The 18534-nt window shown below is 37.1% G+C and overlaps 2 protein-coding genes across 2 annotated transcripts in view; both read left to right on the top strand.

Annotated features, from left to right (window-relative positions):
* The first annotated feature begins 6789 nt into the window (after positions 1-6789).
* Positions 6790-8941, top strand: LOC107659561 (N-acetylmuramoyl-L-alanine amidase-like). Its single transcript, XM_016448550.1, has 3 exons — positions 6790-6844; positions 7368-8162; positions 8745-8941. Exons 1-3 carry the CDS (start codon positions 6790-6792, stop codon positions 8939-8941), a joined length of 1047 nt encoding a protein of 348 aa, XP_016304036.1.
* Positions 8942-10951: 2010 nt separating this feature from the next.
* LOC107659574 (protein Wiz-like) overlaps positions 10952-18534 on the top strand; it is a 19661-nt gene continuing 12078 nt past the window's right edge. Inside the window, exons 1-8 of the mRNA XM_016448579.1 lie at positions 10952-11161; positions 11658-11838; positions 12907-13084; positions 13492-13576; positions 13718-13872; positions 13987-15474; positions 17038-17499; positions 17631-17999. Of these exons, the coding sequence (XP_016304065.1) occupies positions 11734-11838; positions 12907-13084; positions 13492-13576; positions 13718-13872; positions 13987-15474; positions 17038-17499; positions 17631-17999 (2842 nt within the window). The 5' untranslated portion in view covers positions 10952-11161; positions 11658-11733. The remainder of the gene's footprint in view (positions 11162-11657; positions 11839-12906; positions 13085-13491; positions 13577-13717; positions 13873-13986; positions 15475-17037; positions 17500-17630; positions 18000-18534) is intronic.

The raw sequence follows: 18534 nt of genomic DNA, 5'->3' as shown, positions 1-18534 counted from the left end.
AACATGAATATGAACCCTTAAGCTATTCAATAGTTATTAAAAAGACATACACAATAAGTGATTAGAACATGATAGTCAAATGTGTGGGTTACATACATGATATGGAGTTAAGCAATGGACTGATATTCATTTATAAGTCTTTTTGAGTTCATTTTGGTACATCTACATCTGTAAAAGACAGTTTCAGTGCCGTTCTGTGAACATAAGGACATGTTCTGTGAAGACCAGAGGTTAAAAGGTCTCATAAGGGGGGCATTGATAAATAAAAAATCCAACGGCACAACACTAAGCACTGAAATATAGGAAAAAACATAGAAAGGGATAACGTTTAAACATCGTCAGAGTTGGTATTGTGGCTTTATCAGACACTTGCACTTAACATTAAATGGAGTTGGTTTTTGACCAGCGAATGACGGAGATCTGTTTTGTCTGTCATTAGAACAGCTGTATATGAGGCAGCAAGTGCATTGCATTAAACACTTTCATTAACTTACAGGTTATAACTTTTATTGTAGCTATATGGGTGCTATAGTTTTCTTGTCGTTTAATACACTTGGCCAAAATATCATGAAACGATGAAGCGCTATATGCACAGGATATTTAAAACGTACAAAAGTATATGGCTACAACTAGACGTCAAAAGCTAAGACTCTTCTCCTATCTTCAAACACACACAAACATGGACCTTTATAGACATAGTGTTTGAATAAACAAAACGCTGTACTTTTTCAAACATCACAGTTATTTATTTACCCTTACACTGTGAACAAGAGGAGATGTTGGAACGTTGGAGGCGCCCCGATCGTTAATCGTAAATATTCAACATGTTGAACATTTACGATCAGAAATCCTGATGTGTGGGGAGGAACCCTGAGGACACCACACACTATAGGAGCAAAACGGTTAAAACTAGGATTTTTTGTCCTAATGTTTGTGGTCTCTCACATTTTGAAGATCTTATAAGATTTTAAAAATCTTAGTGTGTACCCAGCATAAGGAAGAATGGTTACTATTAAAATGTTTACTATTAAAACATTTTCTCCCCGCCTTGTTTTCCATCAGCCACCACCACAAAGCACATGAAGGACTTTATCAGACTTCAAACACTGAAATTATTTTTGTAAATCTGGTGGTCAATTGCTGTCAAGTCAAGTCAAGTCACCTTTATTTATATAGCGCTTTTAACAATACAGATTGTGTCAAAGCAACTGAACAGCATTAATTAGGAAAATAGTGTGTCAATAATGCAAAATGACAATAGTAAACACACATTTTTCAGTTAAAGACAGTTCATCTTTGAATTCAGTGATGTCAACATCCAGCTCAGTTTAAATAGTATCTTTGCAATCAAGTCAACGGTATCGCTGGAAATGAAGTGTCCCCAACTAAGCAAGCCAGAGGCGACAGCGGCAAGGAACCAAAACTCCATCGTGCTGTGTAGCCTAGCCATCTGACTAGTGGCTGGTCTTTGTGTGAATGTCCACAAAACTGGATAACTTTCTGATAAGTGGTAGTTTATTTTAGAAAGGAACATTTAAAAGATGAAAAAGAGGAATTTGGGGGAATCAATAAATTATGAATAACTTATTGCTATTGTGTGAATAATATTTCATCATGTGATAGATAAAGTAGTCTAATTACGAGTATTTTAAAATGTAATTTAATCTAATTACAAGAAATTATTATTATTTTTAAACTTTATTACGTAATCCAGATGACATGTAATCAGTTACTACCCAGTTCTAACTATGCATAATCTAAATCCAAATTTGAATAAATTATAAATAATGCATAAATTATGGACCAGCTCCTGGGGAAAGTGAGACATCATGAGTCATATTGTACAAGTTTTAAAACAATTAAACAGACATATAAACTCGTCCATAATGTATATGATTTATCAGGCTATCCTGACCCATATGCTTTTAGATATCTTTTTTGCTCCAACAAATAACATTATCATGTAAAGAATGTATTTTCTGTTTTATGTTAGATTTTGTTTTTATTTTTGAAACAATTTAGTATGAGATATACACACACAAAAAAAACAGAAGAAATCAAGAGACAAATACTTTTCCACAGCCCTATATATACACACACAGTCTATTGTATTTGCTATCAAAAAGATATTTAATTATTTTATTCTACCACAGCATAGTTAGATTTGTAAATATACAAAATCATATTAGCTACATTTTCTGATTTTATGTTCTTATATTTCTAACCATGTAAAAATAAGGTATTGATGTCTGATCAAAATAATGTTCATGAACGTCATCGCATTTGTAAAAGAACTTTGTTTTCGACCAAAATTATTTAAGGCAAATTAGATTTTTGCCAATTTGCCTTAAATTACTTGACTGGATTCATGTCTAATGTCATGTATAAAAAAATAAAAAAAACAATAGATTTTTAAAAGGAATTTATTATGCATTTATTATGAGTGATACATGTAAGAATGATATTATTTTTAAAAAATCATAATTTTATGAGTAAAAGAATGTAAGCCACAGTTTAAAATTGCAAAAGAATTGAGGCATGGTAAAAATTATAAGAAATAATATAAACATTTATTTATATCAATATACAATATTTAAAATATTTTATAAGTAATAACTAAATATATATATATACATATATACTGAATTATGTGAAAATATAATTTTAACAGTAAAAGAATGTAAAATAAACAGTTAAATTGTAAAAATAATTCATGAGAATCCCAAATCTCACATATCTAGTAAATTAATTTAAGACAATCATAAATTTCACCGACATCAATCTTAAAATATTGCAGGTTCTTACATTGTGCCATTAATGTCAAAGCAGAGTTACACAAAGAGTCACATAAATTACTTTTACTATACTTTCATGGTACTTTATTTGATATTTTTTGACCCTTTTGAAAAAAAAGACTGCTGACATTCTTCAAAGTGTCATTCATGGCCAACGAAAGTGTTTGAAATGACACTAAGGGTGAAGAAATTACATAACTGTAACTTTTGAGTGAACAAAGCATTGGTGACATATCTAGTGCTTGTACACATAAATGAACCTGTAATTATTCAGCGTAGTGACTAGAAAACTGAATATTTGACTTACCTTCAGCAGCAAACACCACAAGCAAAGAAAGAAGCAGACGCAAATGCCAATCCATGAGGACAGAACTTGAGAGCACTGAAGAGTCTCTGTTCACTCGGTCCGGTTATGCATCTACCCTTAACTTCATACGCCTTATAAATACATGCTAACACTTATGTAAGCACATGCTGATAAACTAGTGTGTTCCATGATATAAAGATTTAGCTTTGACAAAGTATCAGATGCTTTCAATCTGTCTCAAATAAACTTGCAGTTGAATAAACCACCCATGATACTGATGAATATGTCAAGAATCTTCAATACTTACATTACAATAAAGTCTATTGTATTGTAAAAGTGTAAGTAAATGATGGTATAGGGGAAAAGTACACTTCATTTGAATTATACGTAACACTTTACAATAAGGTCCTAATAAAATTAGTTAATAAATTAATTAACATTAACAATATTAACGTTTAAAATATGAAGTAAATGTTTAGAAATATTTTTCATGTTAGCTAATGCAGGTAATTAATGTTAACAAATGGAACCTTATTGTAAAGGGTTATTGAATTATGTTTACATTTATACTTTCAGATACATTATTCAAAGAGACTTAAAAATTAAGAAATACTATAACATCCATTTCAAACCTTTCCTTTTTATGCAATCTTAGAGGTAAGTGTTTTCTTATTGCTAGTAATGAGATTTTTTAAAAATTAGTCTAGAAAAAATAACAGTATTAGTTCTTCTTGTGAATAAGTGGAAACTGTTGATAGATAAAGCTTCTATTTTTTTCTCATCAGCCTTTGATATGCTTCATCACAAGGTAATTTACCTTGCAATATGGTTTATCACAAGATAAACAACATAACAAATAGAAAAATGGTTCGATTTTTTTCATGGACATTTGGTACATTTTAAATCCTGAAATAGAGCTTGATTTAAACAACATTAGCCTTTTCACTATAAGTTATCATGGGATCAAAACTATGTTTCTATTCTATACTACTACAAATAAGCAGCTGCGTGTTAAATATTTGTGATCCTGGAGCACAAAACCAGTCATAAGTGGCACGGGTTGTAGCAATAGCCAAAAATACACTGTATGGGTCAAAATTATTGATTTTTCTTTTATGCCAAAAATCATTAGGATATTAAGTAAAGATCATGTTCCATGAAGATATTTTGTAAATTTTCAACCGTAAATATATCAAAACTTTTTTTTTTTTTTTATTAGTAATATGCATTGCTAAGGACTTCATTTGAACAACTTTAAAGGTGATTTTCTCAATATTTTGATTTTTTTGCACCCTCAGATTGCAGATTTTCAAATAGTTGTATCTCAGCCAGATATCGTCCTATCCTAATAAACCATACATCAATGGAAATCTCAATGTCAAAAAATTGACCCTTAAGTTTTGTGGTCCAGGGTCACATATTGCAATGCCACATATTGCAGCTCCAAAAATTTATATTGTGGCTGTCTCAGTTTTATGCTTCTGAATCTTTTTTTCTTTTCTTCTTTTTTAAGATATGAATTGAAGGAATAGTTCATCCACAAATGAAAATGTCTTGTTTGTTTCCTAACCCTCATCCAAGATGTCGGTGAATTTCTGACTTTCTTTCTCCAGCAGAACAGTAGCTAAATACGATTTTTAGCTGAACCCATGGTACTTGGGGATTCACAAAAGGCAAGTTAAGGCATACAGTAACTTTGACAGTGAAGTCTTGCGAAGTGAAACGATCGGTCTGTGTAGGAAGCTGAATGTTATTTACAACAGTAAATAGTAAAATGACGCCATTGTGTTTACAGCTGAATCATCATAAAGTCATCCAAGATAATAAAAAAAATATGTACCATTTTGATGAACAACACTAAAACCAAGGCTCCTGCACACACGTCCCCCCTCTCTGTTGTAAACGTGGAGTCTGAGGCTGAGCATGAGGAAGAGGGGGAAACGACTCTCTCCAATATTTAGAATTTGCAGCAGTGCCCATTTCAGCCGCTAGCTGTCAATATTACACACTTCACCTTTACAGCGACAGTGTAATCACATGCATCATAATCATCATCACATGCAGGAGTCACATCACCTTGAGTGGATTGAGGCGAGTATATAATCAATACATTTTTATTTTTTTGGTGCACTATTCCTTTAACCTAGAACAGCTTGAATTAGTACATATTTATTTTAAATCTATAATTTATATATATATATGTAGTTGTACATTATGCCATTTGTTCAGATGTAGGCCTAATATGAGGTGTAATGGATAAACACCTTGTATAATAACAAACTGACTTATTATACAAAACATACAAATTCAAAATCAAATGTTAGCTGCTCTTAACCGTTTACTAAAACAGCTCCTCCTGCAGAAAAGAAAAATTGTCAAATATTTTTAAGTCATTACGAAACATTGTTCTTGACCAATTTTACTTCCACAATGTGATAGGCCTATATGTGAAGCAGAAAATTCAGTTAATATGCTTAAATTCATCGGGAACTGGCTGAATTTAGTGCTGATTCAAGCCTCCCATCAAGTTGATTTCTGATCTAAAAACATGGTAGTGAGTTGCAAGATTCAGCAGCATGAAAACACCCTGAACAAATATGTTTTTTTTTTTTTACACAGTTTCATAATCAGAAATACCCATGATTCTGTACTTCGATTTTTGAAATGAAACAGCCACAATCTGAATTTTTGGACCTGCTATTTTAGTATTGTCTTGATTCATCAGTAAGTAAAATATGATTTAAAGTTTAAACTTTACAGACTGTCATTGAAAATCCTAACCACTTTTCTATTTTTGTGAACTGGTTATGTTGTTTACCTTGTGATAAACCATATCGCAAGGTATGTTACCTTGTGATGAAGCATATCAAAGGCTTTTCTGATATAGGGTAAGGAAAAAATAGAAGCTTTATCTATCAACAGTTTCCACTTGTTCACAAGAAGAACTAATACTGTTTTTTTTTTTTTTTTTGCTGTAATTTAGTATATCTGAACGATTATTAGCAATAAGAAAACACTTTCTCTAAGAAAGGTTTGAAATGGGTGTTGTAGTATAAATATAAACATAAATCAGTAATGCTTTGCAATATACATTTGTTAATTTTAGTTAACTACATAAGTTAACATAACAATGAAAAATATTTTCTTAATCTTGTTAATGTTAACATTTACTAATACATTATTAAAATCAAGTCTAATGGATCTGAGCTAATTTATTCTAATAATCAACAAGTGTTTTTTGCTAATAAACATTAACAAAGTTTAATAAATACTGTAACAAATGTATTGCTCACTGTTAATGTTGGTTAGTGCATTAACTGATGTTAACTAATGGGACCTTATTGTAAAGTGTTACGTATAATTCAAATTAAGTGTACTTTTCCCCTATACCGTCATTTACTTACACTTTTACAATACAATAGACTTTATTGTAATGTAAGTATTGAAGATTCTTGACATATTCATCAGTATCATGGGTGGTTTATTCAACTGCAAGTTTATTTGAGACAGATTGAAAGCATCTGATACTTTGTCAAAGCTAAATCTTTATATCATGGAACACACTAGTTTATCAGCATGTGCTTACGTAAGTGTTAGCATGTATTTATAAGGCGTATGAAGTTAAGGGTAGATGCATAACCGGACCGAGTGAACAGAGACTCTTCAGTGCTCTCAAGTTCTGTCCTCATGGATTGGCATTTGCGTCTGCTTCTTTCTTTGCTTGTGGTGTTTGCTGCTGAAGGTAAGTCAAATATTCAGTTTTCTAGTCACTACGCTGAATAATTACAGGTTCATTTATGTGTACAAGCACTAGATATGTCACCAATGCTTTGTTCACTCAAAAGTTACAGTTATGTAATTTCTTCACCCTTAGTGTCATTTCAAACACTTTCGCTGGCCATGAATGACACTTTGAAGAATGTCAGCACTCTTTTTTTCAATAGGGTCAAAAAATATCAAATAAAGTACCATGAAAGTATAGTAAAAGTAATTTATGTGACTCTTTGTGTAACTCTGCTTTGACATTCATGGCAAAATGTAAGAACCTGCAATATTTTAAGATTGACGTCGGTGAAATTTATGATTGTCTTAAATTAATTTACTAGATATGTGAGATTTGGTATTCTCATGGGTCGATTTTACTGCTTGGTTTCTATAAATTTATAATTTTTTGATATATTCATAAATGACTCCTTTAATGTCTGTGGTTGAGTAAAAATAACAATATTCTTGTTTTCTGTGATTTCCCTCTCATTTCCCATCAGCCACCACCACAAAGCACATGAAGGACTTCATCAGAGCTGTGGAGAGCATTGAAGCTGTGAATCCAGGTCTTCAGATGCTCGATGTGGTGAAAGGTCTACGTAAGGCTGCTGGCTTTGAAACCGAGCTCATCAAGCGATACCTCGGTGACCTCAGTGATGCACATGACCTTGTGGCAGATCCATCAGTCACTTCATATGTAAGCGAGGTCATTAATCACAGCCTGTCAGAGTCTGGTAAGGAGAAAGGTGTGGTTCTCACGTTAGATGGTTCAAATGTGGCGCTGGCCCCAATGCTCCTCGGACTTGAGGCTGGGCTGCAGTCCACCATCCAAGGCCTTTACCCTTTAACCTTGACCCACAACCTGGTCGCCTCATTTCTACATCACGTCCACAATGAGCAAACCACTGTTCCTTTTGGCACTAAAGGGTTCTGGGATAGCATTTCATCCCCAAAGGTCTACGCGCTCTCTGATTTGCCCTCCTTGGCCACAGACGCTCTAATAATCGGAGGTATAGACGGGTTCATTCTCGGGTCAGAAGTTTCCACGTCTAACCATCGTGAGCGATCACTGAGTGACCTGCTGAAGAGTTACTACAGCCACCAGCCTGACGCATCGCCCCGTCTGATCAGTCAGAAACGAAGGATGAACTTCAAAAAGCTCGTCAGCTTCTCTTTGCTGAAACGCCAGATGGTCCAGGCTCTAACAGTTCGCCACAACTTAAACGAGTCTGAGAGGAAGAGGCTGGATGACGTTATGAACGAAGGGTTTGACCAGTTTGTCCATGTGTATGCTGGTAATTAAACATATTTATTTATTCTTTGATTAATTTATTATTTTTCATTTCTACATCACGTCCACAATGAGCAAACCACTGTTCCTTTTGGCACTAAAGGGTTCTGGGATAGCATTTCATCCCCAAAGGTCTACACTCTCTCTGATTTGCCCTCCTTGGCCACAGACGCTCTAATAATCGGAGGCATAGACGGGTTCATTCTCGGGTCAGAAGTTTCCACGTCTAACCATCGTGAGCGATCACTGAGTGACCTGCTGAAGAGTTACTACCGCCACCAGCCTGACGCATCGCCCCGTCTGATCAGTCAGTATATATATTTAGTTATTACTTATAAAATATTTTAAATATTGTATATTGATATAAATAAATGTTTATATTATTTCTTATAATTTTTACAATGCCTCAATTCTTTTGCAATTTTAAACTGTGGCTTACATTCTTTTACTCATACATTTTTTTTTTAATAATATAATTCAAGCACTACCAAGCAAACCACTTTTTTTGTGATAAATTTACATTCTTTTAATTGGAAATTTGCACTTTTGTGTTCATCTTTTCTCATTTTTTTCTTCCCAAAAACAGTCTGTCCCAACATCATTACAAGGTCTCAATGGGGAGCTGCAGCTTTCATTGGTTCACCCTCCTATCTGTCTCTCCCTGTGCCGTACCTTTTCATCCACCACACATATCAACCCTCCACGCCTTGCACCACCTTTGATCAATGTGCCAGTGACATGCGCTCCATGCAGCACTACCACCAGCAAACCAATGGATGGTAGGCCGAGGCTGGAATTGGGTCGGTGCCCGCGCTTACGGATACAACTCCATAAGCTATGGTGTCTGTTTCATTGGAGATTATACCTCCACCCTCCCCATCAAGACTGCGCTGGACATGGTGAGGTACGACTTCACAAGCTGTGCTGTGAACGGAGGCCGACTGTCCTCATATTACAACTTATACGGACACAGGCAAGCCGATTCCACAGAATGCCCAGGAAACTCCCTCTACCGTGAAATCCAGAATTGGGCTCATTGGGAGGTAAAAAGATTGAGGCTGGATGACGTTATTAACGAAGGGTTTGACCAGTTTGTCCATGTGTATGCTGGTAATTAAACATATTTATTTATTCTTTGATTAATTTATTATTTTAACCATTTTGTAGTAATTTCTAATACAAAAATATTTTAAATATATTTATTTAAATAAATTGCCTTAATATAACAATATTTACTTTTAATTTTGTATTTTCTAAGTAATAAATAAGTAATAAAAATAATAATAAATAAAAGAAACCAAACACCACACATATCAACCCTCCACGCCTTGCACCACCTTTGATCAATGTGCCAGTGACATGCGCTCCATGCAGCACTACCACCAGCAAACCAATGGATGGTAGGCCGAGGCTGGAATTGGGTCGGTGCCCGCGCTTACGGATACAACTCCATAAGCTATGGTGTCTGTTTCATTGGAGATTATACCTCCACCCTCCCCATCAAGACTGCGCTGGACATGGTGAGGTACGACTTCACAAGCTGTGCTGTGAACGGAGGCCGACTGTCCTCATATTACAACTTATACGGACACAGGCAAGCCGATTCCACAGAATGCCCAGGAAACTCCCTCTACCGTGAAATCCAGAATTGGGCTCATTGGGAGGTAAAAAGATTGTTGATTCTTGGGATTTATTGTATTTATGAGGTTCTGACTTCTCAAAATGCTTTGTGGTAACAGTTCAGACCATAACGGTGTCTCTGTGTGTGTTTCTCTGCTTTTCTCTACAGAGCTATTTGCCTTGATGACTGTGGCATCAACAATGAACAACTAATTGTGTCTCTGGAAAACAGTACATGTACTACATGTATCACTAATAAATGGATAATAAAAATCATATTTATTGTTTCTTTTTTCTCTCATGACATGAGAAATTAATCTTTTCAAGTAATTTAAGGCAAACTGGCAAAATCAAACTTTCCTTGAATTATTTTGGTCAAAAGAAAAGTTCCTTTACAAAATGATAGTTCAAGTACATTATTTTGATCACATCAACTATTTTTACATTGTTAGAATATAATCAGCAAATGTAGCCTAGCTAAAATGATTTTGTTTATTCACAAAACTATGCTGCGGTTCAAGTTAAAACTGTTTTGAATCAATTCACCATAAATGCAGCTTGATTTTACTTATATATTTTTAATATTTCTAAACTTTATATTAAATAATTGCAGAACTTTAAAAGTTCTCTAAGGCATTTTCGTGCTAAAATATGCGTAGTTACACTATTTGCGCATATTAAAGTCATCTATGTACATGACTGAACATTGCTAAAGACATATAGAATAGATAGACAGACGGACATATTATTATTAGCCTAGTCTATCATGCAAGTGACTGATTTTACACATTCATAAAGCAGAATTAGGCCTATAACAGCTGACATTTAAAAATCTTATAAATACATATATTATGTATAAATACTACATTTTTACATTAAAATATTTTCTATTTTACAGTTTTATATATGTTTAATGTGTATTTAAAATTATTAAATTATTATACAGTTTTGAACTAGCATTTTACATTATTTTTAGTCTTAAAATGAATGCCATTTTGTCATCTACGCGCTTTATGTACTGAAGTAGTCCGCGCTCCGCACCGCGCACGCAACAACGCCGCTGTTAGCGCACTGATCAGGTTGTCTTTCATCTCTCAACCTGCCGTGAAAGAGTTACAGCGTGGCTGATACACAAACTCCTTTCCCCTCCCCACTAACGTCACCATCCCTCCGAAACTAACAACATGGAGTCCGGTGTTTAGAGTCGCAAAGGCGGTCTTCAGCGTTTGCTAAACCTATATGCTTTTCCCGGTGCTCCTGCGGGAAAGCGCAACGCACACATGCTCTATAAGCGTCAGTGCGTGTGTACCACTTGAATCCATATAAGACATGGAGAGCGCGATGTGATTGGACGCAGAAGATTCCAAAGACAGGCCGCTTTCCGTGAGTGTTGCACAATTCCATCCTCGCCGCACACATCCAGAGAGATGTTTAACAGATTGTGTTCCTGGAGAAGGACGGCGTTTGCTGATAGTCCAGTCTTGACATCGCAAGTTATAAACGCATGCAAACTGCATAGACGAGCCCCATTATTTCGGGAGCCGATATATTTCCTCCACCCCCCAGTAAAAACAGCCTCCTTCGATATTATCAGCATAGGAAATGAGGCACGATAAAATAGGTCAGTCAGAGTAACACTCCTCAGGAATTAAACACAAAGATTTTAGTTATTAAAATGCACTCTTTCAAAGGTTGGATAGCACAGAACACTATAGCTAATTAATCGCCAAATTAACCTCTCGAAACATCTTGCAAGTTTTCTTCTAATCTAGAGGTTTTCTTTAAAGACCCCATAATAATTTGACTTTTGAGGCTTCAGGTCCATGTCTATGCTTGCATAAGGTCAGATTGCATCTTAGTTGTTTGTATTTTTGTCCAGAAATGGAATTGCTCTTCATAATGTAGGACAGGAGAGGTGGACAGCAGTTGCACCCAAGCTAGTGCACCAGGGGACCATGGAGCCTGAGGAGGATCTCTCGACCAGGGACCCCCAAGATCTGATGTCCAGCCAAGGGCTACTGCCTTCAACATCCACCTCCTTACTCAGCTGCACATTCCTGGTATAGTCAAGGCACCTACCAGTTCACCTACTTATACTGTGCCCTAAAAATATGTATTCTTTTTGTGAAGAAAGATACATACTTTTGAGTATGTAGCGTAGTAGTAGACAAGCTTTGGGACATACTAGTTCATCATAATTGTGTTACTTAGTTACATGCATCTGTTTAAACTGCCCTGTCAATCATCTTCTCACAGTTAAAATCCTCCACATTAAGTTTCATTTAATTTCCTTCAATATTATAAATGAAGCAGCATGTTGATCTGCCAGTTGCAGGTCTGTTGTGCCAATCGCTCTCATGTGTTTGCATTATGACGCATTTATATCCGCCATGTTTGTAGTTTTTTTTTTGTTTTGTTACTTTTTATTTGTGTTTGTACTGTAGATACTAATTTCAACATATATTTAAGACACACTAATTCTATTTTGGAATAGTATTATTCAGGAAGGATAGTATGCAATTTGGGACACAGCATTTAACTCCCCTTTTTCTTTTTGGATTAATTTATTCACTTTTGCAATGAAAGAAGAAAACAGACTTAGCTTATAGAAAATAAACATTATAACTATACTATAACTATAAAATAGAAAATAAACTGTTAAGCTCCTTGCACACAGAGTCCGAAATTTTCGTCCGAATTTTTCGCACGTTAAAAAATAAATACGACCTCACGTTGTGTCAATCATGTTTACACACTGCCTCCGAAACTTTCATCCGTCATAAAAAAAATCGGATCAGGTTCGATTTTCTGAGTTTTCGCATCCGTAACAAGCATTTTGATAGGAAATGATGACGAATACGACAAAAAAATCTAAAAAAAAAACGCATACGAAAATTTCGGACTCAGTGTGCAAGGACCTTTACTCTATGAATTTAAAAACTATGTGGGAGACATTGCTTTGATACAGTTTAATACTTTTTAATTATATTTTACAGTGATTATATACATTTTTTATTCCTATCTTTTAACAATCAGTGTACACCTGTGTGAGAATCGTGCAACATTTTATTTCTTCCCTAAACAGAACTATGTAATGTTGGACTTGTTTCAACCCTCTGAACTCACAGGGGGGGTTATTGCATTGTGATGACATGGAGAAGGGTGATGGAAATGGAGATTCAGATGGTCCAAAATGCTTTTTCCCCACACTGGAGCATTGTAGTAAAGTACAGAGAAGTCCACGATCTTCAGCCTTCCCCTCATCTCTCACATGGGACTCGGACTCGGAGAGAGAAACCTTGGATGGTAACTGTCTCTTTAGTTCATTCTTACTTTCAAGTCAGTGAAAAATGCATGTCTGAATCATACACTCAGAAAAAAAGGGTACAAAAGCTGTCACTGGGGCAGTACTTTTTTAAAAAGGTACACGTTTGTTCCTTTTAGGTACTAATATGTACACTTTATGAACTAATATGTATCTTTAAGGTAGCAATATGCACTCTTTAAGCTTTTGTACCTTTTTTACTAAAAGTGTAAGAAACTCAGACCGACTAGAAATGAGAATCTGCAATGATTCAGCTAGTTTCAGAACTATTGTGTGTTTGTACTGTGAAACTCGTCTCTCTGTGAACAGTGTTAATGGTTTGTCTACATGCTGTAAATATAACTGTGAGTCTACTGCTTTCTGTGTGGATTCCAATGGTTTATGTCAGAGGAAGAACTTCAGCACTTTTCTAACCCTCATGGTCTGGCTGCTCACAGCCCAGGAAGTCCCACCTCTGGACAACAAGAAGACAGGTGAGATACAGATGATCATTCGGAAAAACAGGTTTATAGAAAAGTGCATTCATCAAATTTTTTTTTTTTACATTGAAGGGTTTGATGGAAACAGATATTAAGCTGTAACCTATTCATCCATTTTTATCCTTATGCTTGCAGATTTGACATTGATCCGTGCCAAGAACCTGTGGAAACCAAGCAATTATTTCTTGAAAAGATCCCACTTGCCCCCCTGAAGGTGGAGAATCAAGGAGATGTTACATACAAGGAGACGAAAACTACAGACTACAGCCTATCTAAACGTACAGCAAAACGTAAAAAAAGCTTGAAGTACCTCAATGCATGTTTTGATTCATGTCAATAACACCCTGTCATATATATAAAAAAAACTACTTAAGTCAATAAAGCCTTTTGCTGTTTACTTGCAGTGGAACAAGACAAAGTGAGCCATCTACCAGATACTACACCAAAAGAGGGATGCCAAAAAGACAAGAAAGATGAGCAGAAAATGTTTAATAGTAGAGGGCGAGAAGAGAAGATCACCAAAGAGCCAGATGTATACACCTTCCCAGGAGACTCTGAGCCAGAAAGTCCACCACCTGGACCTTGGGCACACTGCACCTTCATCCAACGCCGAAGAAAGAAGAGGGCCATATTGAGGCCTTTCTCTGGCTTAGACACTTGGCAGAGCACAAAGGGAGCCGGCAGGAAGACCAGAGGAAAACCCTCGGGAGCAAAGGAGCGTAAGAAAACCACAAAGGTTGGGGAAGGGATGTTTGAATTTAAAAAGGAAAAGGAAGAGAAGGTACGGGGAAGACAGAGGTCAGTAGTAGAGCACCAACTGGATGGAGACCTCTCACAAGAGATTTTTACATGTGTAGAATGTAGCATTTACTTCAAAAAACGCACCCATCTACTTGAACACATGCAAGAGCATGGCCAGGTTGGTAGATCTGGGAAGAAATGGCAATGTGGAGAAAAAGACTCTAGGAGTGGACATCTTAATAAAAATGCTTTTGAATGTATAGAGTGTGGTCTGGAGTTTGTAGACGAGGTACTCCTGCTAGATCATCAGCGATGCCATGAGGAGTCACGGCAGAAAATCCTTGAAGAGATTGGAAACTTAAAAGAGGGGGATAAGCAGGTGGCAGAGCAAGCCAGTTGCAGTAAGGCATCAGAGCCAGCCTACCAAGAGTTAACAGATGTTAGTCAGTTTGTGTGTCTTAAGTGCAATTTTAGCTCCGATTTGCCTCAAGAACTTGCTGAGCATGCCAAGACACACAACACTCGAACAAGAGCTGGTGTCTATCGAACCTCACCCCGATTTCAACAGAAGTCCTGCAAGAAAGGACAAGTTCAGTCCTCTGCAGATATTACGTCAACTCTTGCCACATCACCTCTCAACAAGAGGTACCCCATCCGGGCATCCAAAAAATCTAAAGAAACGCAGCCTGAAAGTGGCACTTCACAGGTGGACTCTAGTTCGTTGTCTTGTCAAAGTGCTTCTGCAACCCCAGGAGAGGCCACAGAGCAACCTGATAATACAACTCTGCATGAAAATACAGAGCCTGCGGAGGAGTTGAGACAAACAGAAGAGCCCAGGGCAACTGTGGATAAGCCTGTGGAAGAGAATGTTCCACAACCTCAGCATCTCATGTCGTCTCCGCCAAATCTCAGGGCTGCTCCGCGGCGTAAGGATGTGGCATTCAAGAGTATAGGGAATAAACGCTCAGTCCGGGCTGCGAGGGGTAAACTGGGGCGCACAAGAGCGAGTACAAGACTAGATCCTAAGTCCACCCTTACTCCCGTTATGAAAAAACAAGTCCAAATCTCAAACCAGACCGAAGATAAGTGCCAGAAAGAAGACATTCCAACACCAGAACCAGAACATGATCCAAAACAAGACTCCAAAACAGGTAAGTCAATAACAGGTTATTACACCAAGACAAGTCAGTGCGTAGCCTTGTAGCTAAATTGGCAAGGTGGTAACAATGGCAAGACTTCAGTGCTCAGAGAACAGTAATATACACACTGTATACAACTTGAATGCCCTAAAAGTTGCTCAGATACATTATACTTACCAGTGCAACATTTACATACTGAAAAAGAGAGGCTGAAAAATGTAATAAGCTAATGATATATTTACTACTAAATTGTTAATGTATTTTCAGAAAGGTCTGCATTTTTCATCAATTTCTCACCATCTCTTTATAACATTGTCACATGAAATAATACTGTCATTAACCACCTCAATAGAACAATGAGAATTTGCTTTCACAATTCCAATTTCATATAGGCAAAATCTGAATAAATACATTACCTGTACCGTCTTTTGTCTTGTAGTGAAGCATGTATACGTGTGTGTGCACTACATGTATTGTTGTGTTATTGTGATGCCTGGATTTGATGTGCCAGAACCATCCTTAAACCAATATTTGTGTAGTGCAACTCCCTGTTTGAGTGACCGCTGGTTAAAGGAGTGTAGTGACTCTCCCCATTCCATTGGCCAGTTATAATTGTGAGGTGTTACTTCCTGTTCCATTGGCCGATGCTCACTATTAGCCACTGTTGGTGGTGTACAGACTTTCTTTCTTACATTTTTATTGTAGGAGAATAACCTCCTACAACCCAGTTAACCCAGTCAGTGGCAATAGTCATCAAGGACCAATACTTGAATGGAGGGCAAATGGCAAGCCTTGAAATTCTAGAAGTTCACTTGAGTCATGCTTGGCCATAAACTTGGGGAAATCCCAGGTTTCACCCTGGTCTGAACCTGGTCCCTTCCCCTGCAGACTCTGTGGAGGTACCTGCCCTGGCCTTGCAGCTGAAGAGCAGCTTCTCAGCCAGCCTCCAAGGGGCAGCAGAGAGGCTGTGGTTGCTTGAGGGGCAGCAAGCCCAGCTAAGAAACGAGTTACCCCTCATCCACATAGAGTCTCTCAGCTCTGACCTCCAAACTCCCCTCATGCAGCAGGGTGATGGGTGAGTGATGAGCAGAGCCACAGAGATCTTAAACGGTTGCAGAGTAGCCAGGCCAAACTGTTCCTTTTGTATACAATGAGCCCAAAAATGAGAATTATGTCATCATTTACTTACCATCATGTTCCAATCCCATATGACAATCTTTCTTCCATGGAACACAAAAGGAGAAATTCTGACGGACATTCACAACACTTTTTACTTTTTTGGAGCAACTTTTGTTGTATAGAAAAAAGTAGCATGGACATTCTTCAAAATATCTTGTTTCATGTTTCGTAGGAAGTCATTCAAGTTTGGGACAACATGAGAGTGAATAAAAGATAACAGACTTTCCATTTCGGTCAACTATTCCATTAACTCAGCTTGTCACCATTATCATTGCATCCCACATACATTTTGTTTGCATTTAACCATTAAATTGTGCAATACTGGTCTTGATTGTATTTTTCTTTTTATAACTGTTGAAAACTGTAACACTCCACATTAACCCCACCCCACCCCAGAGACGGAGCCACCTGCCAGTGATCCTGATCTCAAAGCCAACTCCTCCTTGCCAAAGAAAAACAGCAAAAAGCTTGAAGCACAGGAGGAGGAACCCAAACACAAAGAAGACAAATCTGATTGTCAGGAGAAGAGCGGAGAAGACACACTTGTTGCTGCAAAACTAGAGGATGATGATGATGATATTGATGATGACGAAGATGAAGAGGATGTTGTTAGTCGTCTTATTGACGCATTAACTGAGGAAGATGATGAAGATGATGATAGAGAGGGGTTGTTGAAGAGTGTGGAAAGAAAATGCCCTTATTGCCCAGATCGATTCCTTAATGGCATTGGACTAGCCAATCATGTTAGGGGTCACCTGAACAGAGTGGGTGTCAGTTACAATGTTAGGCACTTTATCTCTCCGGAAGAGGTCAATGCCATTGAGAAAAAATTCTCCTACCAGAAAAAGAAGAAAAAAGGTGAGGATGCTTTTAAATGTAAATGTAACCTTGTTAATGTTTATTAACTTGATGTCTCATTAAAGTTTAATTGCCTGCTACACAGAACCAAAGGCTTGTTTTGACGCTCTTCTCTCCATTGCTACCTCTAGTTGCGAACTTTGACCCGTCGACCTTCAGCGTAATGAGATGTGAGTTCTGCAGTGCCGGCTTTGACACCAGAGCTGGTCTCTCCAGTCATGCCCGAGCCCATCTCAGAGACTTTGGCATCACCAACTGGGAAGTCACGCTTTCTCCCATTAATATTCTTCGAGAGATTTTTGCCAAGCATCCAGATCTTGTTCTACCCACTGCACCCACTCATACTCTCCAGTCAAGTCAAGAGCAAAACTCTGATGAGGAGCAAGAGTGCAGGAAAGACATGAAGGATGAGGAGAACATGACAGCAGAACCCACCACTCTTTCTTCTGACTCTCCAAAACGGCACTGGAAGGAAGAGCACAATATAAGTGAACTAGAGGGTAAGTGGATGGGTTTTACTTCTGCTTGATTTCTCAAAAACTTTGTAAAATTAAGTCACGAGTCATATCATAGTTCTTACTTGCAAAGTTTTTTTTTTAAATTAAATATATATATATATATACACACAGTATATCTCACAGAAGTGAGTACACTCCTCACATTTTTGTAAATATTTTATTATATCTTTTCATGTGACAACACTGAAGAAATGACACTTTACTACAATGTAAAGTAGTGAGTGTACAGCTTGTATAACAGTGTAAATTTGCTGTCCCCTCAAAATAACTCAACACACAGCCATTAATGTCTAAACCGCTGGCCACAAAAGTGAGTATACCCCTAAGTGAAAATGTCCAAATTGGGCCCAATTAGCCATTTTCTCTCCCCGGTGTCATGTGTCTCATTAGTGTTACATGGTCTCAGGTGTGAATGGGGAGCAGGTGTGTTAAATTTGGTGTTATCGCTCTCACTCTCTCATACTGGTCACTGGAAGTTCAACATGGCACCTCATGGCAAAGAACTCTCTGAGGATCT

Source organism: Sinocyclocheilus anshuiensis, unplaced genomic scaffold (genome assembly GCF_001515605.1).
Source record: "Sinocyclocheilus anshuiensis isolate Anshui unplaced genomic scaffold, SAMN03320099.WGS_v1.1 scaffold1277, whole genome shotgun sequence".
Classification (NCBI taxonomy): Eukaryota; Metazoa; Chordata; class Actinopteri; order Cypriniformes; family Cyprinidae; genus Sinocyclocheilus; species Sinocyclocheilus anshuiensis.
Note: the sequence above shows the minus strand (reverse complement) of the source record. Positions and strands in the feature narration are given on the sequence as shown.

Coding starts and splice junctions, on each gene's coding strand:
- LOC107659561 (XM_016448550.1), top strand. CDS start 6,790: ATGGATTGGCATTTGCGTCTGCTTCTTTCTTTGCTTGTGGTGTTTGCT. Junction 6,845..7,367: donor TGTGGTGTTTGCTGCTGAAG/GTAAGTCAAATA, acceptor ATTTCCCATCAG/CCACCACCACAAAGCACATG. Junction 8,163..8,744: donor GTTTGTCCATGTGTATGCTG/GTAATTAAACAT, acceptor TCCCAAAAACAG/TCTGTCCCAACATCATTACA.